This window comes from Mustelus asterias, chromosome 11 (genome assembly GCF_964213995.1).
Source record: "Mustelus asterias chromosome 11, sMusAst1.hap1.1, whole genome shotgun sequence".
NCBI classification, from domain to species: Eukaryota; Metazoa; Chordata; class Chondrichthyes; order Carcharhiniformes; family Triakidae; genus Mustelus; species Mustelus asterias.
In genome coordinates, this window is record NC_135811.1 from 6,068,517 (window position 1) to 6,089,324 (window position 20,808).

Here is a 20,808-nt window from a genome sequence, read left to right on the forward strand (position 1 = left end):
AACGAAAGACTGCTCCCCTTCCCACATGTCTTGCTCTGTGGGGAGGAAAGAACTGGGAATTGAAGAAAATGTGAATTTTATTTGGAGAGGAATTATTGATCTATGATATGTTGAACACGGGTCTCATAATGGATGATTCGCGGTGCTGCTTTTGTTTTTGCAATGCTGTTTTCGTAACATGAATGAATAAGTGCCGGCCTAAACTACGGGAAAGCAGGGTGTCCCTTTTAAAGATCTGAGCAAGATTTAACCAGTGCAGAGTAAAGAGATTGAATGGGGGTAGGAGTCTGCTTCACTTCTGTACTGACTGAGGATATCAGCATCTGTCACCGGGAAAGTGTTGGGAGCTGTTATTAAAAATGTTAAGGCAGGGCGTTCAGAAAGATTCAAGGCAATCGGGCGGAATCAACAAGATTTTGTGAAAGGGAAATCATGTTTAACCAATTTATTGGAGTTCTTTGACAGGATGATGTGCTGTGGATAAAGGGGAACCAGTGGATGTACTGTACTTAGATTTCCAGAAGGCATTTGATTAGGTGTCACATCAAAGGTTATTGTAGAAAATAAAACTTCATGGTGTAGGCGTAACATATTGCACGAATGAAAGATTGGCCAGCTGACAGGAAACAATGAGGGTAGCCATAAAAGGGTATTTTTCTAGTTGGCAGGATGTAACAAGTGGAGTACCACTGGGATCAGTGCTGGGGCCTCAACTTTTTTACGATTTTTAAAAATGACTTGGATGAAGGGACCAAAAGTATGGCCAAATATTTGCTGATGATACAAGATGGGTAGGAAAGTAAGTGTGAAGAGGACATAAGGAGGCCAAAAGGGGTCATGGAGGGGGAAGTGAATGGAGGATAACATGAGCAAATGTGGGAGTTTGCAGAAGGATCTGGGTGCCCTGGTGCATGAATTCAAAATGCAGGTACTGTAAGTAATTACAGGCAGTCCCCGGGTTACGAACAAGTTCTGTTTTTAAGTCTGTCTGTCTAAGTCGAATTTGTATGCAAGTCGGAACAGTTACGAGGGTAAACACACGAACAATTTAAGTCAAAACACAACGCACACAACAGTGTTTATGCGATCCGACTTAAAGTTGCGACAACGGCGTGGCGTTGTTCTCCCTCGGGCCGACGAACCACTGAAAACACAGTGTTTTGAGCGTTGTGCAATGTAGTCCGCCCGTTCGTTAGTGCGAACCATTGTATGTGACTCGATTTTAAAAAATAATAGGCTTTACGGAGGTAAGTACGGGCGTTCGTAAGTCGGGCGTTCGTAACCCGGGGACTGCTTGTAGAATCTAGATCTGATGGGGGAGGGGAACAGATTAAAATTAAGGGATTGACAATTTAAGACTGAGGTGGGGAGAATTTATTTCTGAGGGTAGAGAGTCTTTGGACGTCCTTTCCTCAAAAGGCGGTGGAAATAGTTTTTTTTAAGGCAGAGGTAGATAGATTCTTGATAAACAAAGAGGTGAAAGGTTATTAAGGTAGGCAGGAGATTATAATCAGATCAGCTGAGATCATTTGAGTCTAAAACTAGAGGCCATAGGTTTAAGGTGAGAGGAGACAGATACAAAAGGGACCAGAGGGGCAATTTTTTCACCCAGAGGGTGGTGAGTGTCTGGAACAAGCTGCCAGAGGTAGTAGTAGAGGCGGGTACAATTTTGTCTTTTAAAAAGCATTTAGACAGTTACATGGGTATAGAGGGATATGGGCCAAATGCGGGCAATTGGGATTAATTTAGGGGCTTAAAAAAAAGAACGGTATGGACAAGTTGGGCCGAAGGGCCTGTTTCCATGCTGTAAACCTTTATGACTCTATGGCTTTGCAGGATGAAGGGGCCTAGTGCTAAAGTGCAAAGGGACTTGGGAGTCCTAGTCCAGGATTCTCTAAAGGTAAACTTGCAGGTTGAGTCCGTAATTAAGAAAGCAAATGTAATGTTGTCATTTATCTCAAGAGGCTTGGAATACAAAAGCAGGGATGTACTTCTGAGGCTTTATAAAGCACTGGTTAGGCCCCATTTGGAGTACTGTGAGCAATTTTGGGCCCCACACCTCAGGAAGGACATACTGGCACTGGAGCGGGTCCAGCGGAGATTCACACGGATGATCCCAGGAATGGTAGGCCTGACATACGATGAACGTCTGAGGATCGTGGGATTATATTCATTGGAGTTTAGGAGGTTGAGGGGAGATCTGATAGAAACTTACAAGATAATGAACGGCTTAGATAGGATGGACGTAGGGAAGTTGTTTCCATTAACAGGGGAGACTAGGACGCGGGGGCACAGCCTTAGAATAAAAGGGAGTCACTTTAGAACAGAGATGAGGAGAAATTTCTTCAGCCAGAGTGGTGGGTCTGTGGAATTCATTGCCACAGAGGGCTGTGGAGGCCGAGACGTTGAGCGTCTTCAAGACAGAAATTGATAAATTCTTGATTTCTCGAGGAATTAAGGGCTATGGGGAGAGAGCGGGTAAATGGAGTTGAAATCAACCATGATTGAATGGTGGAGTGGACTCGATGGGCCGAATGGCCTTACTTCCGCTCCTATGTCTTATGGTCTTATGGTCTTATAGTGGCCAACTCCTCCTAATTCCTATTCGTATGACATCATGTGTACTGACTGCCTCTCCCTAGTATAATTGTGTATCCCGTAAAGAAACTGTCATTTTTCATACAATTAAACTTTTTTTAAAAGAATGGGTTTAAGCCCAACCAAACAAGTTGGGGTTAGAGAGGAGAGGAAGACCCCAAAACCTTTGTGCTTCTAGAAACTCAAATTGATAACTCTGCAAGTACACAGTACCTGGTTTGTGCTGCCAAAAAAGGATTAGATGGCTGAGTGAAAAAAACAATGTCCCACTGATGCACAAAATCGCTTTGATGTTGGGATTTGGGTTCATTGTTGGGAGCCGTACGCCCCCCGCTCCCCCATATCTAACAGAGCAGGGCAGTTGTTTAATCCCAATGTGAAGTCTTTCATTCTCTTATCAATGATCTCCATTTTAAAAAGATACTATTTTGAGCTGTTTGCTGGCAGGCACCATAGTGAGAGGGAACCATCGCAATCCCTGTTTACATGAGTCCCAGTATAAGGTGATAAAATGTTAATCCTTGTGACCAGATTGAAATGGTCTCGCCGGAGGCATTTAATTTATTGATTATTTGATGAGATATTGCAAACAAACAAATCCTGCTCTCGCGTTATCCTTCCCTTTCAGAAAACATATGAAATTCCAGACAGACTTCCTCAGGGTATACGAAACTTACTGTAAATATTCAGCAGGTCTGGCAGCATCCATGGAGAGGGTAGCGGACAAAGAAATGGGGTGATGACTCCTGTTACATGCTGAGTGTACACAGGTTTTGCAGTTTTAAAGGAAGGCAGGTGAAGGGATGGAACAGAGTGGATCGGTAATAGGATGGAAAACAAGATAAATTAAATGACAGAAAGATGGTGGAAAGCTTAAGAGACAAAGAAGTGCCTTTGAAGGAGGTGTTTTGCTTTAGAACTGTTACATTTTTAAAACTCCCAATTCTAATTAAAGTCCGTCACTCAGGATGTGTTCTTAGATCTGCTGAATATTCCCATTTGTTTCCCCCTCATATTTCCAGCATCTGCAAATACTTTGTTCTTCCTCGGGGCGTATATGAGAGGTTTTGTATTGACATTGGAAGTTAATTCAAACCCTAGCTTCACCTCCGCCTCTGCAATGCAGGACCCAGCCAGTAAAAGACAACTTGGTTCCTGGTCTTTGCTTGCTCGGATGTGGGGGGGTGCGGTGTAGGGGGCAGGATTGTGAAAGAAGCGGGAAGGAGCAGCGTTGTTGGGTTGAGGACTACAGCAATCAGTCCTGTCATTCCTTTGACCAAGGAAAATCAGTTGGGAGGGCGGGTGTGTGTTGGGTACAGTGTATACCTCCAGAAATTGGCTCAGTGGTGACTCTGACCAGCCTACCCAAAACATATCCACTTGAGTAATGTATGGGGAGGCATCAGAACTAGATACAAATACCTTTGGGAGAAGGGGGTGAGAAATATTATGTCTGGCATCTAATACTCAATGGGTGTGTAATGAGGGTTTGTGTCCAGTTTGTAGCCTTTAATACTGCAAAATGATGGACTGAGTTGTACTATGATTCTGCAGTTATTACCTGAAGCCCATTCTATTGAGAGCATCATCACCTAGTGGTAGAAACTTGTAACTTCAGTTGGTTCTCATACTAGGTTTCCCAGTATCTGTGCAGCCGTCCCTGGAATGACACAGGCTGAAAACCGACTTTAAATATAATTTATTTTTCTTTGTTGTTGAGCTACCCAGTCGACGTGACCTCTGATACCCGAGAAGGAGGCATTTCCTCTGCCCTGCCCTCCCTGCTGCCCACCTGGTGTCTCTGGCATTCGGGTGGGAATGGGTACTGGTGTGTCAAGGCTCTGAGCAACACCCCACTCTCTCTCTCCCCCCCCCCCCCCCCCCCCACCATGACCCTGTTTCATTCCCTTGTTAAGGGTGATCAATTTGACTATATATATTTTTTAAATCATCAGCACTGGCTACCAAATGATTGGACCAGTGCTATTTATTTTTTTGCCCTTCCCTCTCCATTGTGGCATGAGATGACACTGGGAAGCTTGCCTGTCAGATGTTAATGACTCTCCACCTCTGGGCTCCCACAGCAGCTCACCCTGGGGAGGACCAAGGCACAGCCAGGAGTGCAAGTCAATAGCACCCGTTTTCATCTCTAGAAAAAAAAACATTAGCTCAAAAATTAAGTGGAATGCAGTTAACAAAGCATAAAAGGATTTTATCCGTGACTCAATTCACACACTGCTCCTGCTGCTCAAATTCGCCTGGAAGATGGTGAGGAGGGCTGGACGAGAGACTGGGGCAGACCGAAGATTCAGGTGGTGAATTCTGGAGCAGTGGAAGAAATTCCTTCCTCACTCACTTCTCTTTTATCCCCCCAACCCACCCAAAAAAAAATGACAACCAAGTTTATTAAAATTGCATCTGGTTCTTTTCTCAGCTCTGCGTGCTGCCTTTGTTTTGGAAACTGGCACAATATCTCCCAGTGGCTGCCTTGTGCTGTTGTGCAATATAGACTCCTGCATTAAGGTCTGTTGTCAGTCTGATTGTGATGTGTGTAAATAGTAGATGATTTGTGTGTATATTTAGCGTCTCGGAACTGGATTGTTTTGAGAATATAAGTTCTTTATTTCTTTTATTTCCTGATGAAAGTAATTATAGATCTGTACAAGTTCTTTATAATGTATACATTTATAAAAATGGCTACAATGGTTTTAATTTTGAAGTTTTAAATGCTTATACATGATGTAGCCCTGAGTAATACAGTAAGAGATCAGCTGAGTCTCAGAAGATGCGTCTTGTATTTTTAAAAGAAGTAATATTTGATGTTTTGGTAGGGGTGGGTATGGAGAGAAATCTTGTGCTGTACAGTGACTCCTGCTGGCCAGTGTGTGTATGCCAGCTGACAGCATGACTGAGCCAGCATCTTCAACCTGCATTACATGCCTGGCCCCAGTAAGTCATTTGAAGAGGGGTAAAGGGACCATTATCAACTGCAGAAAGAAATGCATGCACTTGCTAACAGTTAACATTAGTGATACCTTCAGGGGAATCACATCCAAGGGAGGAAAAAGTGAATCTAATACTGATTACAAAATAAATCAGGACTGTGGTACTGATCACAGGAGGAACTGGATTACATAACCCATAACTTTAAAAGGAGGGAGAGGCAGTGACCTCACTTGTTTATATGCCCTGATGCTTATTGTTTAAAATGGAAACATTCGGAAGAAACCGAGAAAATTCTCATATAACTTCAGGCTGCCTCTCAAACATGATGTTTGACAGCCGCGTTAAAAGAGGTAATACAAGTGTGGCGGCTAGGACAGAGGCCTATCGGCCTGCTGTATTTCCCAGTGAGGGGAGATGATTTATGATCCAGATTCAAATATGGGGGGCGAGGGAGGGAAGACAGACTTTTTTATTACAAATCTTCTGTTGTCAAAGTGCTGGAAATGGCCCTCGTGGGTAAATCTGTTGCTTTCGTGGTCTTAGTAGGAATGCTACACGGATTCAGCATTTCTGCAGTGGACGCTAAATGGCTGAAATGGCAGTCAACACTTCATAGAAACCCCCACAGTGCAGAAGGAGGCTACTCGGCCCATCAAGTCTGCACCGACGACAATCCCACCCCAGGCCCCATAACCCCACACATTTCCCCTGCTTATCCTTCAGACCTACACATCCCAGGACACTATGGGCAATTCAGCATGGCCAGTCAACCTATCGTGCACATCTTTGGAGTGTGGGAGGAAACCGGAGCACCCAGAGGAAACCCACGCAGACACGGGGAGAACGTGCAGACTCCACACAGACAGTGACCCAAGCCGGGAATCGAACACAGGTCCCTGGAGCTGTGAGGCAGCAGTGCTAACCACTGTGCCACCCCTTCTTGAACAATTAGCTCGGCAGCAGTCCATGTCTTCACTGGTTTAATTTGGGACCTGTGCACATAATCTTTGAAGAAAGAAACTTCAGTGTTGACAATGTTACACAAGTCACCTTTGCCCTACGATGTTAGCACAAGACCTCATCTGCCTGAATATGTGTAAAAGCTCCTGCTGCTGTTGGAGGAGGGATTCCTTCCATCTGTTGTGTGCCTCAGGTAATGGATTATTGAGGCTGCTGCAAAGAGTTAACTTGCTCCCACTCTAACATTACCATGTGTCACCTTGAGAGCTGATGTGACGTTGAAGAGATGCCATTTCATATAAAGAATGAAATTACTTTGATATGCTGCCTCATTTACTCCTACGGTGGTGTGTGAGTGAAGAAATGCCAAGTATCCCTGGAGTAGCGGAATACCAACAGACCCCGTTTTACGTGAATTTTGTCAGCTGCCACAGGGTTTATAATGCCAGAACCCTGTAAAATAAATAGCCTTGAAAGCTGTCTAATCAAACCGCTCTAACCTGTACAAGTCTTTGCACAGTGTCTCACTGCTCACAGCCCAGTGTTCTCTGGGTTTAGAAAGATTTAGTACTTTCTGCAGAACAGTATTGGCAGCTTCAGATTATGAAATATTCTCCACTTCGATATTTAATTTAAAAATTCACAGACCACAGAAGTGTGGTTATCCTTGGAGCGTTCTACACATTCACAATGGCAGGTAAACCCACCAGAGCATCATAACTCCAGCCAAGCCTTTATTTCAAATTGAAGTGTTGCCTGTGGTATCAGGCAGTATCTGAATCAAAAGGCCAAACGTTCAGTTCACACTCATAGAATCCCTACAATGTAGGAGGAGGCCATTCAGCCCTTTGAGTCTGCACCCGATGCTCCAAGTGCATTTTGCCTATTTCCATAGCCCCACATATTTACCCAGCCAATTCCTCTAACCTACACATCTTGGGACACTAAGGGGCAATTTAGCATAGCCAATCCATCTAACCCGCACACCTTTGGACTGTGGGAGGAAACCCACGCAGACACGGGGAGAACGTGCAAACTCCACATAGACAGCCACCCAAGGCTGGAATCAAACGCAGGTCCCTGGCGCTGAGACACAGCCGTGCTAATGCCACTGTGCTACCCAAGGTTTGAACACAATGCAAGCTTGCAGTACTCAAATGCAATACTGTCTGAGGTGCTGTCTTTTTGCTGAGACATCAGATCCAGTAGATACAAAAGATACCATGGTACTATTTCGGAGAGGAGTAGGGGAGTTCAACCCTCTGTCCTAGCCATTATTTATCCCACAACCACCATCTTCTGGAAAATCTCAGCAGGTCTGGTAACTTCTATGGCGAGAGTAACAAAGTTGATGTTGAGTCCAACCTTACTCTTCAGAGCTTCCAAAGAAGAGGCATATTGGACTCAAAACATCTTATTTCTTCACAGATGCTACCAGTCCTGCTGAGTTTTTTTCAGCCTTTTGGATCTCCATAAGCCACAATATGTTATTTTTATTATCTCCTCATTATCTAATTGCTGTTTGTGAGAGTTTACTGGGTCCAAACTGGCTGCTCCGTAACAACAGCGCAAATGTGAAATCGATTGTGAAGGGACACCCTGAGGTCATAGACCGCAAGTTTGTTTTTTTATAAATGTCAAAGAGGGAGGGAGGGGAAGACTAAATGAATTCAGAAAACCTTTTGTCTATTAACCTGTAAAAGAGAGATCTGACCTGATGGTACAGACAAACTAATTCAAAGTGAGGATAATAGAATCAAAGTTTAAATGTAGAGTAAATGTCAGGAAGAGCTCCATGACAGAACAGAAGTTGGCTCCTGATGAGTTGGTTAGATGTAGTTGAATCTTGCAAAGAAGCAATGCAGGCACCTCTTTCGCTCCTAATGGCAGAGTTACTGTACTGATTCAGGCTTCGCTTTGTCACGTCCTTTGCAGTGGCTGCAGGCTTGAACATCAAATTATTTTTGGATTGATGTTGAAAGACGTTTTGTGATGTTTTCTCGTGAGTGCAGGGCAGACACACTGTACGGCACCAAAATCGGCCAATTACATGATGTCCAGCCGGATGGTCATTTCACTGCTGAATAATTCACTTCACTCCCTCTGCCTGGGGGGTATGCTCCTTCCTCGGTAGTTCCTGAGAGTTCCATATCTATCAGCACAAAACTGGGCACTGTCCCACTGCAGCCAAGGAAAGTCCGGCTTTGTTCCTTTGTGCTGTCCGTGACTGTGGCTTCCAGGAGCTGCCCTGGGAGGGAAGGATGCGTCTCGGTGCCACACTCTATGGCAGTTACTTCTGCCAATGCAATTTCTTCACTCCTTTCTGCCTCAACTGGTAATGCTGTGGACAAGAGGTGTTAAAAAGCATTAGATGTCACAGCAGCTTGTACAACCATATAACTCTCGCATTGAAGATAAGTTGATCCAGTGGCCTGCTGCCAATCTACACCATTACCATCACTTTGGAGCAACTTCAAGTGAGCAAGTCTGAAACTGAAAGTTCTGTGGTGAGTAACTCCCCTCCTGACTCCTCTAAGTCTGTCCACCAAGAACAGGTCAGGAATGTGATGGAATACTTACACTGATGAATGAAGCTCTAACACACCTTCTGACTGAAGGATTAAATCGCTGGGTCACAATCCTGGCACTCCCTACAATGAACTGTTGGACTTTAGTGTTGTGAGACTTCCTACTTGCCCACCCCACCCTAACAGCACTGAGTGTACCTACACCACATGGACTTCAGCAGTTCAGGAGGGTGACTCACTATCACCTTATCGAGAGCAACAAATGCCCATCTCCCATGAACAATTTAAAACATTTTCTTTGGATGTAAAAAAAACTTTGAGACATTCTAGGGTGGCACAATGGTTAGCACTGCTGCCTCAGCGCCAGGGACCCGGGTTCGATTCCTGGCTTGGGTCACTGTCTGTGCGGAGTCTGCACCTTCTCCCTGTGTCTGCCTGGGTTTCCTCCCACAGTCTGAAAGACGTGCTGGTTAAGTGCATTGGCCGTGCTAAATTCTCCCTCAGTGTACCCAAACAGGTGCCGGAGTGTGGCGACTAGGGGATTTTCACAGTAACTTCATTGCAGTGTTAATGTAAGCCTACTTGTGACACTAATAAATAAACTTTAAAAACTTTTATTCCATCCAAAGTGGGAAGAGTCACAGTGCTCAATTCTTTCCGAGCTGAGCCAGGAATTGGGAGCACTGTAATTGCCCTGAACAAGCAAGACAAGCACTCAGCAACCTGGCTGGTCACTTGATCAAGGATCAGAAGCTACAGTGCGTTAAGATTTAGCAATGCAAACTGGGACAGTCTTCCGGACTCCTCTGGGTCAGAGGAGTGGAAAATATGCCAGCATTCTTACAGCCTTTCAGCATTTTCAGAAGGGGAGAGGGAAAAGAAAGTGATTTATTGGTATCAGCTTCTATTGCATAGAGTGCAATGGTTGAACCTTGTCAGGCTATGTTTAGCACTTCTATCTGAGATTACGCAACAAGATTCAAGCTAGGAATCATCTTTGCCCTAAAAGGTCATCCCCGGCCCCATTCGTCCACCCAGCCAGGTCAGCAACACCCCATAATCATTTTCTGTACCTGAACTTAGAGGCCCTGCCTCCATGTCCTCTGACCCGTAAGTGTGTAGGGAGCTTTCAGCCTCAACCATGCTTCCAACCTCACTGAGGAGAAAGAGAAAGGCACACAAACCATATCAGTTGGAAACTCTTCATACACGGTTAACTTTACATAAACATTGGTCCAAATAAAAACAACTTTTCCCTTTTCGGAGGATGTGAGCCCCGGTTCAGTGGGTGGTAGTCTTGGACTCAGAAGGTCATGGGTTCAAATCCCATTCCAGAGACTTGAACACAAAATCCCAGCTAAAGCTCCAAATGCAGTACCACAGGAGTGCCGCACTGGAGGTGCCACCTTTCGGATGGGATGTTAAAATGAGGCCCTGCACGGCCATAAAATATCCCATGGCATAATTTTGAGGAATGGCTATGTTATTCCCTCAACATCTCTGAACACAGATTATCTAGTCATTATCACAGGTTTAGTTTATGGGAGCTTGCTGTATGTAAATTAGTTGCACCAACAGATGTCTATGAAAAATAACGTGCAGCAAATGCCCAGGGGCCAGACATAGACCTAGTTTGTGTCTGGGAGCTGAGTTTAAACCCCAGGCCAGTCGGACACGAATTTATTTCCCTGCTGGTTCTAAGGGTCCTGGGTGAAATGAGTTTGCAGTTTCCTAGCAAGAGCGAGTCCTAGACAGCACTACCATTAAACTAGAAAGTTTCTCAAGAGGTCACGGGATAGCCAGTGTGGGTGCAACAGGGAGCAGCACTCTTGTGCTGATTATTTTGAGGCCTATTGATGAGGCTGATGTAGAAGGAGCTTTACGTTTTCCTCTGTTACACCCGCTGGCACAATGCTTGATGCGTTGTGTCGAAAAGCATTCCATTCCCAATACGTTAACACGCTGTAGGTCAAATTCACCATTCTACATTTTGCAAAGCGACGATGGACTCAACCCTGAGTGAACTGGATATGAAGTAGGCTGGAATGGAAGGGTCTCACTGTATTTCTATGATATACCTGCTGTGTTGCTCCTGTTCCTGCAGGGTCTGTAGCAGCACGTCCTGATGTATGGTCTGGATGTGATGCAGGAGTGTTGCCTCCTTGGTGTATTTCTTCCTGCAGTGACCACAGCTCAGCATCCGGGCATTGGTCATGTGGACATTTCTCACGTGACGGCGCAGGTCCCCTGCAGAATATAACACAGCTTGGGAAAAATCCTACACCTTCTGCTCATTTAGGTTTAACTTCCCGTCACTCTGTTCCCCCTTATCCCACATCCCTAAACTGCAACCAGTTGGGGTGCTATCCTGGAAACATGGCGACTGTCTGATACACCTTACCCAAGGGACTGTTGTTCATGTGTGAGCCTGGTGGAATGTGTTGAGAGGCTGTTTGGATGAGAACAGAATGGGCTTGCCTGATGTACTCACTGTCTCACAGATGCACACAAATACTCATGGTGTATACACAACTGTATGCACACACAACTCTACGCACGTAAATATATGCACATGTCCCCACACACTTTCCTTCAATGGCCAGGAATTTGTGACGCAGAGAGTCATGATCGATTCAGATCATTTTCCCTTACCCAAGGGAACTAATGCCAACTGTACAGCCCCGAGCCAACTTGCCACAGCCAGAAGCCAGTGGCCTGAGCTTGTGCCTCTGTACGCCAGAAAAGGCCAGCCAGCCCTCAGTCAAGTGAGCCCAGTAACCCTCCCATTGTACCCTAAAATAGTAAAATTAGTACCAGTGGCACTGTATCACAGCAGAATGCAGTTGGCACCATCCTGGCAATATGTGGTCACTGTTCTCTGCACAGTACCCAAGCAGAGAGCAATCAACACCATTGGAAAAGACACTGCCTCTGCAGAGAAGAGAAAGTCGGAGGCAGAGAGGGGAGGAGGGCGAGGAAGCAGGGATGTAAGCTCATGAGTGCAGCCGAAACATTGTTGATGTTGCATGAAGAATTCACTGGATTCATAACTACTGTCAGATTAGCACGTAGTCCGGGCGCACAGGAAAGGATGTGCAGAATGGTGAGGGTCACTGCCAGTCTCCGAGATAGAGTTCATCTTATAATGCAGATCCTCAACTTTCCACCACTTGCCACAGGGCTGTTCACTTTCTAGCTGGCCCCTCAACCAGAATCAGACATTCACCAACCCCACAGGACACAGTCATCTTAAACAGAAATCACCCACACAAGGAGGATTATAATCCTGAAGAGAATCAGATTCCATCTGGATTTTCAGAAGCCAATTGGACTTGTTTACAGGACTAATTTACAGGGCTTTAGTGGAGGAACAAGCTGGCGAGTGAGACCAAAGTGGATAGTTCTTTCAAAGAGTTGACAAGGGTATGATGGGCCAAAAGGTGCTAGGCTGTAAGATTCTAATTTTTCAGAGCCGTGCCTGCCAATCAGATGCATTGCGCAGGCAAAAGGACTGAGAAATCACAGGACATCGCTTCTCATTTAGTTTTTTAATTCCCAGCCCTGCCTCAATAAAGTTTGCAAAACCACCCCCTCTCCACCAACCGCCACCACCGAAGTTGGCAATAAACCATCTTCATGAAAGAAAGAATGTACCAAACTTGAATTTATAAAGCATCTTATTGTGCCCTGCCTAGTGTTGATCCTTCAGCCAATATCATTGAAACATATTACCTGATCATTATCACAGTGCTGTTTGTGGGAGCTTGCTGTGTGCAAATTAGCTGCCGTATTGCTCACAGGATGACAAGTACCTTATTGGCTGTGAAATATTTTGGGCTTCCTATTTCCATGAAAGGTGCTAATAAAAATGAAAGCCCCGTCTAGTGGAGAAGAAACCGAAAATGGTTCATATTCACAGAATTATTTGAATATTTAGCAGTCGTCCTTGTGTAGCAGCACTTTTTCTGCACAGCAAGTTGTCACAGGTAGCCAATGAGGTGAATGAACAAGATCATCTTTATCTGTGGTGTGCTGCTATTGGCCAGGGTACTGGAAAGGCTCCTTATTCCAAATCCCCGCCCCTCCACCCTACACTCTCCCATCCCCACCCTGCACTCCCCCACTCCGCACTCCCACACCCCTTCACCTTTAAAAGCCAGTTGTCAGCAGGCAACATGAATCTCCTCACCAGTTTCCCATGCAGAGAGACTCACCCCGACCTTGCACCAGCCTGGACTGAAGGAAACACGGATCAGTCTTACGGGTTTTTTTATTCATTTATGGGATGTAAGCATCACTGGCTAGGCCAGTGATAGCTAGCACGAGGGGACATAGCTTTAAACTGAGGGGTGATAGATATAGGACAGATGTCAGAGGTAGATTCTTTACTCAGAGGGTAGTAAGAGCGTGGAATGCCCTGCCTGCAACAGTAGTGGACTCGCCAACATTAAGGGCATTTAAATAGTCATTGGATAAACATATGGATGATATTGGAATAGTGTAGGTTAGATGGGCTTTAGATTGGTTTCACTGGTCGGCACAACATCGAGGGCCGAAGGGCCTGTACTGCGCTGTAATGTTCTATGTTCATCTCTAATTGTCCTTGAGAAAGTGGTGGTGAGCTTCATTCTTGAACCACTGCAGTCCGTGTGGTGTAGGTACATCTACAGTGCAGTTCAGGAGAGAGTTCCCAGATTTTGACCAACCAAAGGTGAAGGAACGGTGATATATTTCCATGTCAGGGTGGTGGCCTAGAGGGAAACTTCCAGGCGGCGGCGGTGGTGCTTCCTTCTAGGTGGTAGCAGCCATGGGTCAGGGAGTTGCCTTAGTTGGAGCCTTAGTTCTTGCAGTGCATCTTGTAGATGGTACACGTTGTTACCACTGTGCATCGGTGGTGGAGGGGGTGTCACTGCTTTTACCTGGATGGTAACAAGCTTCTTCAGTGTTGGTGGATCTGCACTCATCCAGGCAAGTGGGGAGTATTCCATCACACTCCTGACTTGTGCCTTGTAGATGGTGGACAGGCTTTGGGGAGTCAGGTGAGTTACTTGCCGCAGGATTCCTAACCTCTGACCTGCTCTTGTAGCCATAGTAATTATGTAGCTAGTCTAGTTCAGCTTCTGATCAATGGTAACCCCCAGGATGTTAATAGTGGTAATGCCAGCGATGGTAATGCCATTGAATGTCAAGGGGTAATGGTTAGATTCTCTGTTGCTCGAGATGGTCATTTCCTGGCGCTTGTGTGGCGCAAATGTTGCCACTTGTCAGCCCAAGCCTGGATATTGTCCAGGTCTTGCTGCATTTGGACAGTATCTGAGGAGTCGCGAATGGTGCTGAACATTGTGTAATCATTAGCAAACATCCCCACTTCTGACCACATGAAGGAAGGAAGGTCATTGATGCAGCAGCTGAAGATGGTTGAGCCTAGGACACTCCCCTGAGGAACTCCTGCAGTGATTGTCCTGAAACAGAGATATTGACCTCCAGCAACCCCAACCATTTTCCTTTGTACCGGGTATGACTCCAACCAGACTGATTCCTGGGATGGCGGGATTGAGGCATGAGGATAGATCCAGTCAGTTAGGATTATATTCACTGGAGTTCAGACGAATGAGGGGGAGGATCTCATAGAAATCTTTAAAATTTTAACAGGACGAGACAGGGTAGATGCAGGAAGGATGTTCCCAATAGCAGGGGAGCCCAGAACTAGGGTCATTGTCTAAGATTAAGGGATAAACCTTTAGGACCGAGATGAAGAGAAATTTCTTCACCCAGAGGGTAGTAAGCCTGTGGAATTCGCTACCACAGAAAGCAGTTGAGGCCAAAACATTGTACGTTTTGAAGAAGGAGTTATTGGCGGGGGGCGGGAGATCAGGCTATTGAGTTGGATGATCAGCCATGATCATCATGAATTGTGGAGCAGGTTCAAAGGGCCGAATGGCCTACTCCTGTTTCTATTTTCTATGTTTAACTAGCAGAGAGTTTTCCACCTGATTGGCTCCAGTTTTGCTCTGGCTCCTTAATGCCATACCTGGCCAAATGCTTTGAATATTTTTAAGGCAGAGGCGGTTAGATTCTTGGTAAGCAGGGGTAATAGGTTATCGGGGGAACCAAATGGCCTACCCCTGTTCCTGCTTTGGATGTTGCCTGTATGCAGTCACTCTCACACCACCTCTGGAGTTTAGCTCTTTCCATAGAATCCCTACAATGCAGAAGGAGGCCACTCTGCCAATCAAGTCTGCACCAACTCTCCGACAGAGCATCTTACCCAGGCCTTAGCCCCATGACGCCACATATTTACCCCACTAATGCACATCTTTGGACTGTGGGAGGAAACCAGAGCACCCGGAGGAAACCCACGCAGACACGGGGAGAACGTGCAAACTCCACACAGACAGTGACCCGAATCTGGGAATCGAACCCAGGTCCATGGCGCTGAGAGGCAGCAGTGCTAACCCACTGTGCCACCGTGCCGCCCCATTTATGTTTGAACAAAGGCTGTAAAGAGATCAGGAGCTGAGAGATCCTGGCAGAACCCAAACGGAGTGTCAGTGAGCAGGTTACTGCTGAGTAGGTGCTGCTTGCTAGTGCTAAAAGCAAATTACTGCAGAGGCTGGAATCTGAAACCAAAAGAGAAAACACTGGAAAATCTCAGCAGGTCTGGCAGCATTGACAAAGCTTTGACAAAGGGTCATCTGGACTCAAAATGTCAGCTCTTTTCTCTCCTTACAGATGCTGCCAGACCTGCTGAGATTTTCCAGCATTTTCTCTCTTGGTTTCTGCTCAGTGCCGTTGATGACCCCTTCCATCACTTTGCTGTTGATTGAGAGTAGACCAATGTAGCGGCATTTGGCCAGGTTGGCTTTGTCCTGTTCCTTGTGTACAGTAAGAAGTTTAACAACACCAGGTTAAAGTCCAACAGGTTTATTTGGTAGCAAAAGCCACACAAGCTTTCGGAGCTCTAAGCCCCTTCTTCAGGTGAGTGGGAATTCTGTTCACAAACAGGGCATATAAAGACACAGACTTAATTTACATGAATAATGGTTGGAATGCGAATACTTACAGCTAATCAAGTCTTTAAGATAAAAACAATGTGAGTGGAGAGAGCATCAAGAGAGGCTAAAAAGATGTGTATTGTCTCCAGACAAGACAGCCAGTGAAACTCGGCAGGTCCACGCAACTGTGGGGGTTACAGATAGTGTGACATGAACCCAATATCCCGGTTGAGGCCGTCCTCGTGTGTGCGGAACTTGGCTATCAGTTTCTGTTCAGCGACTCTGCGCCGTCGTGTGTCACGAAGGCCGCCTTGGAGAACGCTTACCCGAATATCAGAGGCCGAATGCCCGTGACCGCTGAAGTGCTCCCCAACAGGAAGAGAACAGTCTTGCCTGGTGATTGTCGAGCGGTGTTCATTCATCCGTTGTCGCAGCGTCTGCATAGTTTCCCCAATGTACCATGCCTCGGGACATCCTTTCCTGCAGCGTATCAGGTAGACAACGTTGGCCGAGTTGCAAGAGTATGTACCGTGTACCTGGTGGATGGTGTTCTCACGTGAGATGATGGCATCTGTGTCGATGATCCGGCACGTCTTGCAGAGGTTGCTGTGGCAGGGTTGTGTGGTGTCGTGGTCACTGTTCTCCTGAAGGCTGGGTAGTTTGCTGTGGACAATGGTCTGTTTGAGGTTGTGCGGTTGTTTGAAGGCAAGAAGTGGGGATGTGGGGATGGCCTTGGCGAGATGTTCGTCTTCATCAATGACATGTTGAAGGCTCCGGAGGAGATGCCGTAGCTTCTCCACTCCGGGGAAATACTGGACGACGAAGGGTACTCTGTCCACCGTGTCCCGTGTTTGTCTTCTGAGGAGGTCGGTGCGGTTTTTCGCTGTGGCGCGTTGGAACTGTTGATCAATGAGTCGAGCGCCATATCCTGTTCTTATGAGGGCATCTCCTGATCATGGGCATTCAGCCTCTGATATTCGGGTAAGCGTTCTCCAAGGCGGCCTTCGCGACACACGACGGCGCAGAGTCGCTGAGCAGAAACTGATAGCCAAGTTCCGCACACACGAGGACGGCCTCAACCGGGATATTGGGTTCATGTCACACTATCTGTAACCCCCACAGTTGCCTGGACCTGCCGAGTTTCACTGGCTGTCTTGTCTGGAGACAATACACATCTTTTTAGCCTGTCTTGATGCTCTCTCCACTCACATTGTTTTGTTTCTAAAAGACTTGATTAGCTGTAAGTATTCGCATTCCAACCATTATCCATGTAAATTGAGTTTGTGTCTTTATATGCCCTGTTTGTGAACAGAATTCCCACTCACCTGAAGAAGGAGCTTGGAGCTCCGAAAGCTTGTGTGGCTTTTGCTACCAAATAAACCTGTTGGACTTTAACCTGGTGTTGTTAAACTTCTTACTGTGTTTACCCCAGTCCAACGCCGGCATCTCCACACCTTGTGTACAGGACATACCTGGGCAATGTTTCATGTTGCCGGAGTAGGTGCCAGTGTTGTAGTTGCACTGGAACAGCTTGTTCCAATTGTTCTACTCCAGTGTCAGGATTTCAAAACCCTCACATGGTACGTACTAAATGAACCATTCAGTGCCGCCAATCATTAGTAGGCCATTCAAGCCTGGGGGGGGGGGGGATCACAATCACACAGAATCCTGACTGACCCCCATGTACCAGTCCTCATGTCTGCAACTTCAAGCAAGGATCAGGAGCTCTGTCGGAACATTTTATTTAACGTCACGCTGATGTTTACAACACCCGCATGTGACACATTGTTAAAAGTCAAGGCTGAAGAAAGGCACATGGCTCTTTAAAATTACAGGCATTCTTTACATTTAAATAACTATATTCTGCTCTGGGCCACACTAATATACCATCTGTATTGTGAGGGGACAGAGCAGCTTTTGTTGCTAAACCTCTAAGCCCTGAGCTCCTGTTAATTCTGTATCTTCATGCTCTGCCCATGGAGAACAGGGTGAGGTATTGAAAGAATTCACATTCTGATAAACAGATGGACAGGCAGTGACGTGAACATACAAATCATATGAATGTGGCCCCTGAAGCCTGCAGTAAGATCATGACTGAACTGAGAGTAACCTCAATTCTACATTTTCACCGACCCTTCATAACCTTTCATTGCCTTGATTAGCAAGAATCTATCTACCACTGCCTTAAAAACATTCAAAGACTCTGCTTCCTCTGCCTCCCGACGAAGAGAATTTAAAAGACTCACGACCCTCAGAGAAAAAAAATCTCTCCCTCTCTGTCTAAAATGGACAACCCCTTATTTTTAAACAACAAACCTCCAGTTCTACAGGAAACATCCTCTCTACATCCATCCTATCAAGATCCCTCAGGATCTTATATGTTTCAATCAAGTCACCTCTTACTCTTCCAATAAAGAAACCAATACTGTACACAGTACTTCAGATGTGGTCTCACCAATACCCTGTATAACTGAAGCATAACCTCTCTACTTTTGTAATCAATTCCCCTTGCAATAAACAATAACATTCTATTAACTTTCCTAATTACTTGCTGTACCTGCATGCCAACCTTTTTGCGATTCATGCACTAAGACACCCAGATTCCTCTGCATCTCCAAGCTCTGCAATCTCTCACCGTCTAGATATGTTTTCATATTCTTCCTGCCAAAATGGTCAATTTCACATTTTGCCACATTCTATTCTAAAAAGTTGATGTCCTAGCACTGATGCCTGTGGTACACCACTCTTACCAAACAGGACATGACCTATTTATGCCTACTCTGCTTCCTGTTAGCTAGCCAGTCTTTACCATCAGCTTTAAATGTCTGCCTTTGATGTGACATCTTATCAAATGCCTTCTGGAAATCTAAGTACAGTACATCTACCAGTTCCCCTTTATCAATAGCACATGTTACTACTTCAAAGAATTCCAATTAGTTGGTTAAACATTATTTCCCTTTCATAAAATTAAGCTGACTCTGTCTGATTACCTTGAATTTTTTGAAGTGCCTTGCCAAAGCTTCCAACATTTTTCCATTGACAGAGGTTGGGCTAACTGGCCTGTAGTTTCCGGCTTTCTGTCTCCCTCTCTTTATGAATAAAGGAGTTACATTTGCTATTTTCCTATCTAATGGAACCTTCCCTGAATCTAGGGAATTTTGGAAAATTAAAACGATCTCACTAGCAACTCACTTGGAAGATACCTTCTATGGCTGTAACCCATCCATAATACAAGTGGACAGGGGGGTTTGAGAAAGGATTCATCTGATGCAGCAAGCAGAGGTTTACATGCTGCACCAACCTATACCACGAGGGAGGAAACCACCCACACCCATCAGATGAGAGGATCCCACTGGATGACACATGGAAATCTGAGGTGGGACCACTGAAGCAGGGCGCCAACTCTTCACCTTCTAAGTCAAGGATCAGTAATGCTGGCTCTGACCCCAAGGCTCTGAATGCAAAGAGGCAAAGAGATGGAGATCAATTAGGGAGTGGTGGTCAGAGGTTCTGAAAACTCTGGATTATTGCTGAATATGGGGCTGATCTTAGTGAAACATGACTTGGAGCAGGAAATGGTGTTTAAAAACAAAATGAGGATTGTAAAGAGTTTGAATTGCTCCCGTATATAATAGCAGATACCAGGGAGTGAGTTACACACTGGAATCTAATCGAGGGGTTTGAGTGGTTTATATATAGAATAGCAGATACCCAGGAGTGAGTTACAGACTGGAATGTAATCGAGGGGTTCAGGGTGGTTTACATATAGAACAACCTTGGGGTCCAGGTCCATAGGACTCTAAAATCGGCCCCGCAGGTGGAGGAGGTGGTTAAGAAGGTGTATGGTGTGCTGGCCTTTATCAATCGAAGGATTGAGTTTAGGAATCCGGGGATAATGATGCAGCTATATAAGACCCTCGTCAGACCCCACTTGGAGTACTGTGCTCAGTTCTGGTCGCCTCATTACAGGAAGGATGTGGAAAAGATTGAAAGGGTGCAGAGGAGATTTACAAGGATGTTGCCTGGATTGAGTGGCATGCCTTATGAGGATAGGCTGAGGGAGCTCGGTCTTTTCTCCTTGGAGAGACGTAGGATGAGAGGAGACCTAATAGAGGTATGTAAGATGTTGAGAGGCATAGATCGGGTGGACTCTCAGAGGCTTTTTCCCAGGGTGGAAATGGCTGCTACGAGAGGACACAGGTTTAAGGTGCTGGGGGGTAGGTACAGGGGAAATGTGAGGGGGAAGTTTTTCACTCAGAGGGTGGTGGGCGAGTGGAATCGGCTGCCGTCAGTGGTGGTGGAGGCAAACGCAATAGGGTCTTTTAAGAGACTCCTGGATGAGTACATGGGACTTAATAGGATGGAGGGTTATAGGTAGGCCTAAAAGGTAGGGATATGTTCGGCACAACTTGTGGGGCCGAAGGGCCTGTTTTGTGCTGTAGTTTTTCTATGTTTCTAACAGATATCCGGGAGTGAGTTACAGACTGGAATCTAATCGAGGGGTTTTGGGGTGGTTTATCTATAGAATAACAGATACCCAATCAACTCATCCGAAATGCCGTGAAGCAATTTCTACACTTTCCCCCCCCCCCACATAACGGATGGCATCTTATATTCACGAATCAGGAATGGAGGTCTGGGAATTCCCAAATTGGAAGTGCAAATACCATCTGCAATCATTAGAAAATCGGAACCATTAGCAGCTTCCAAGGATCTGATCATTCGTGCCTCATTTCAGTATCTAATCGAGGAGTTCAGGGTGGTTTATATATAGAATAACA

General features: G+C 45.7%; 1 protein-coding gene across 4 annotated transcripts in view; it reads right to left on the minus strand.

Moving 5' to 3' along the window:
• Window positions 1-3,726: 3,726 nt before the first annotated feature.
• The window catches only part of LOC144500342 (uncharacterized), a 41,677-nt gene continuing 24,595 nt past the window's right edge, over window positions 3,727-20,808 (minus strand). For all 4 annotated transcript variants that reach the window (XM_078223089.1, XM_078223090.1, XM_078223091.1 and 1 more), the window contains 3 exons: window positions 11,111-11,279; window positions 10,106-10,188; window positions 3,727-8,845 (listed from right to left, as the gene is read on the minus strand). In XM_078223089.1, coding sequence (XP_078079215.1) covers window positions 8,574-8,845; window positions 10,106-10,188; window positions 11,111-11,279 — 524 coding nt within the window. In that variant the 3' untranslated portion in view covers window positions 3,727-8,573. The remainder of the gene's footprint in view (window positions 8,846-10,105; window positions 10,189-11,110; window positions 11,280-20,808) is intronic.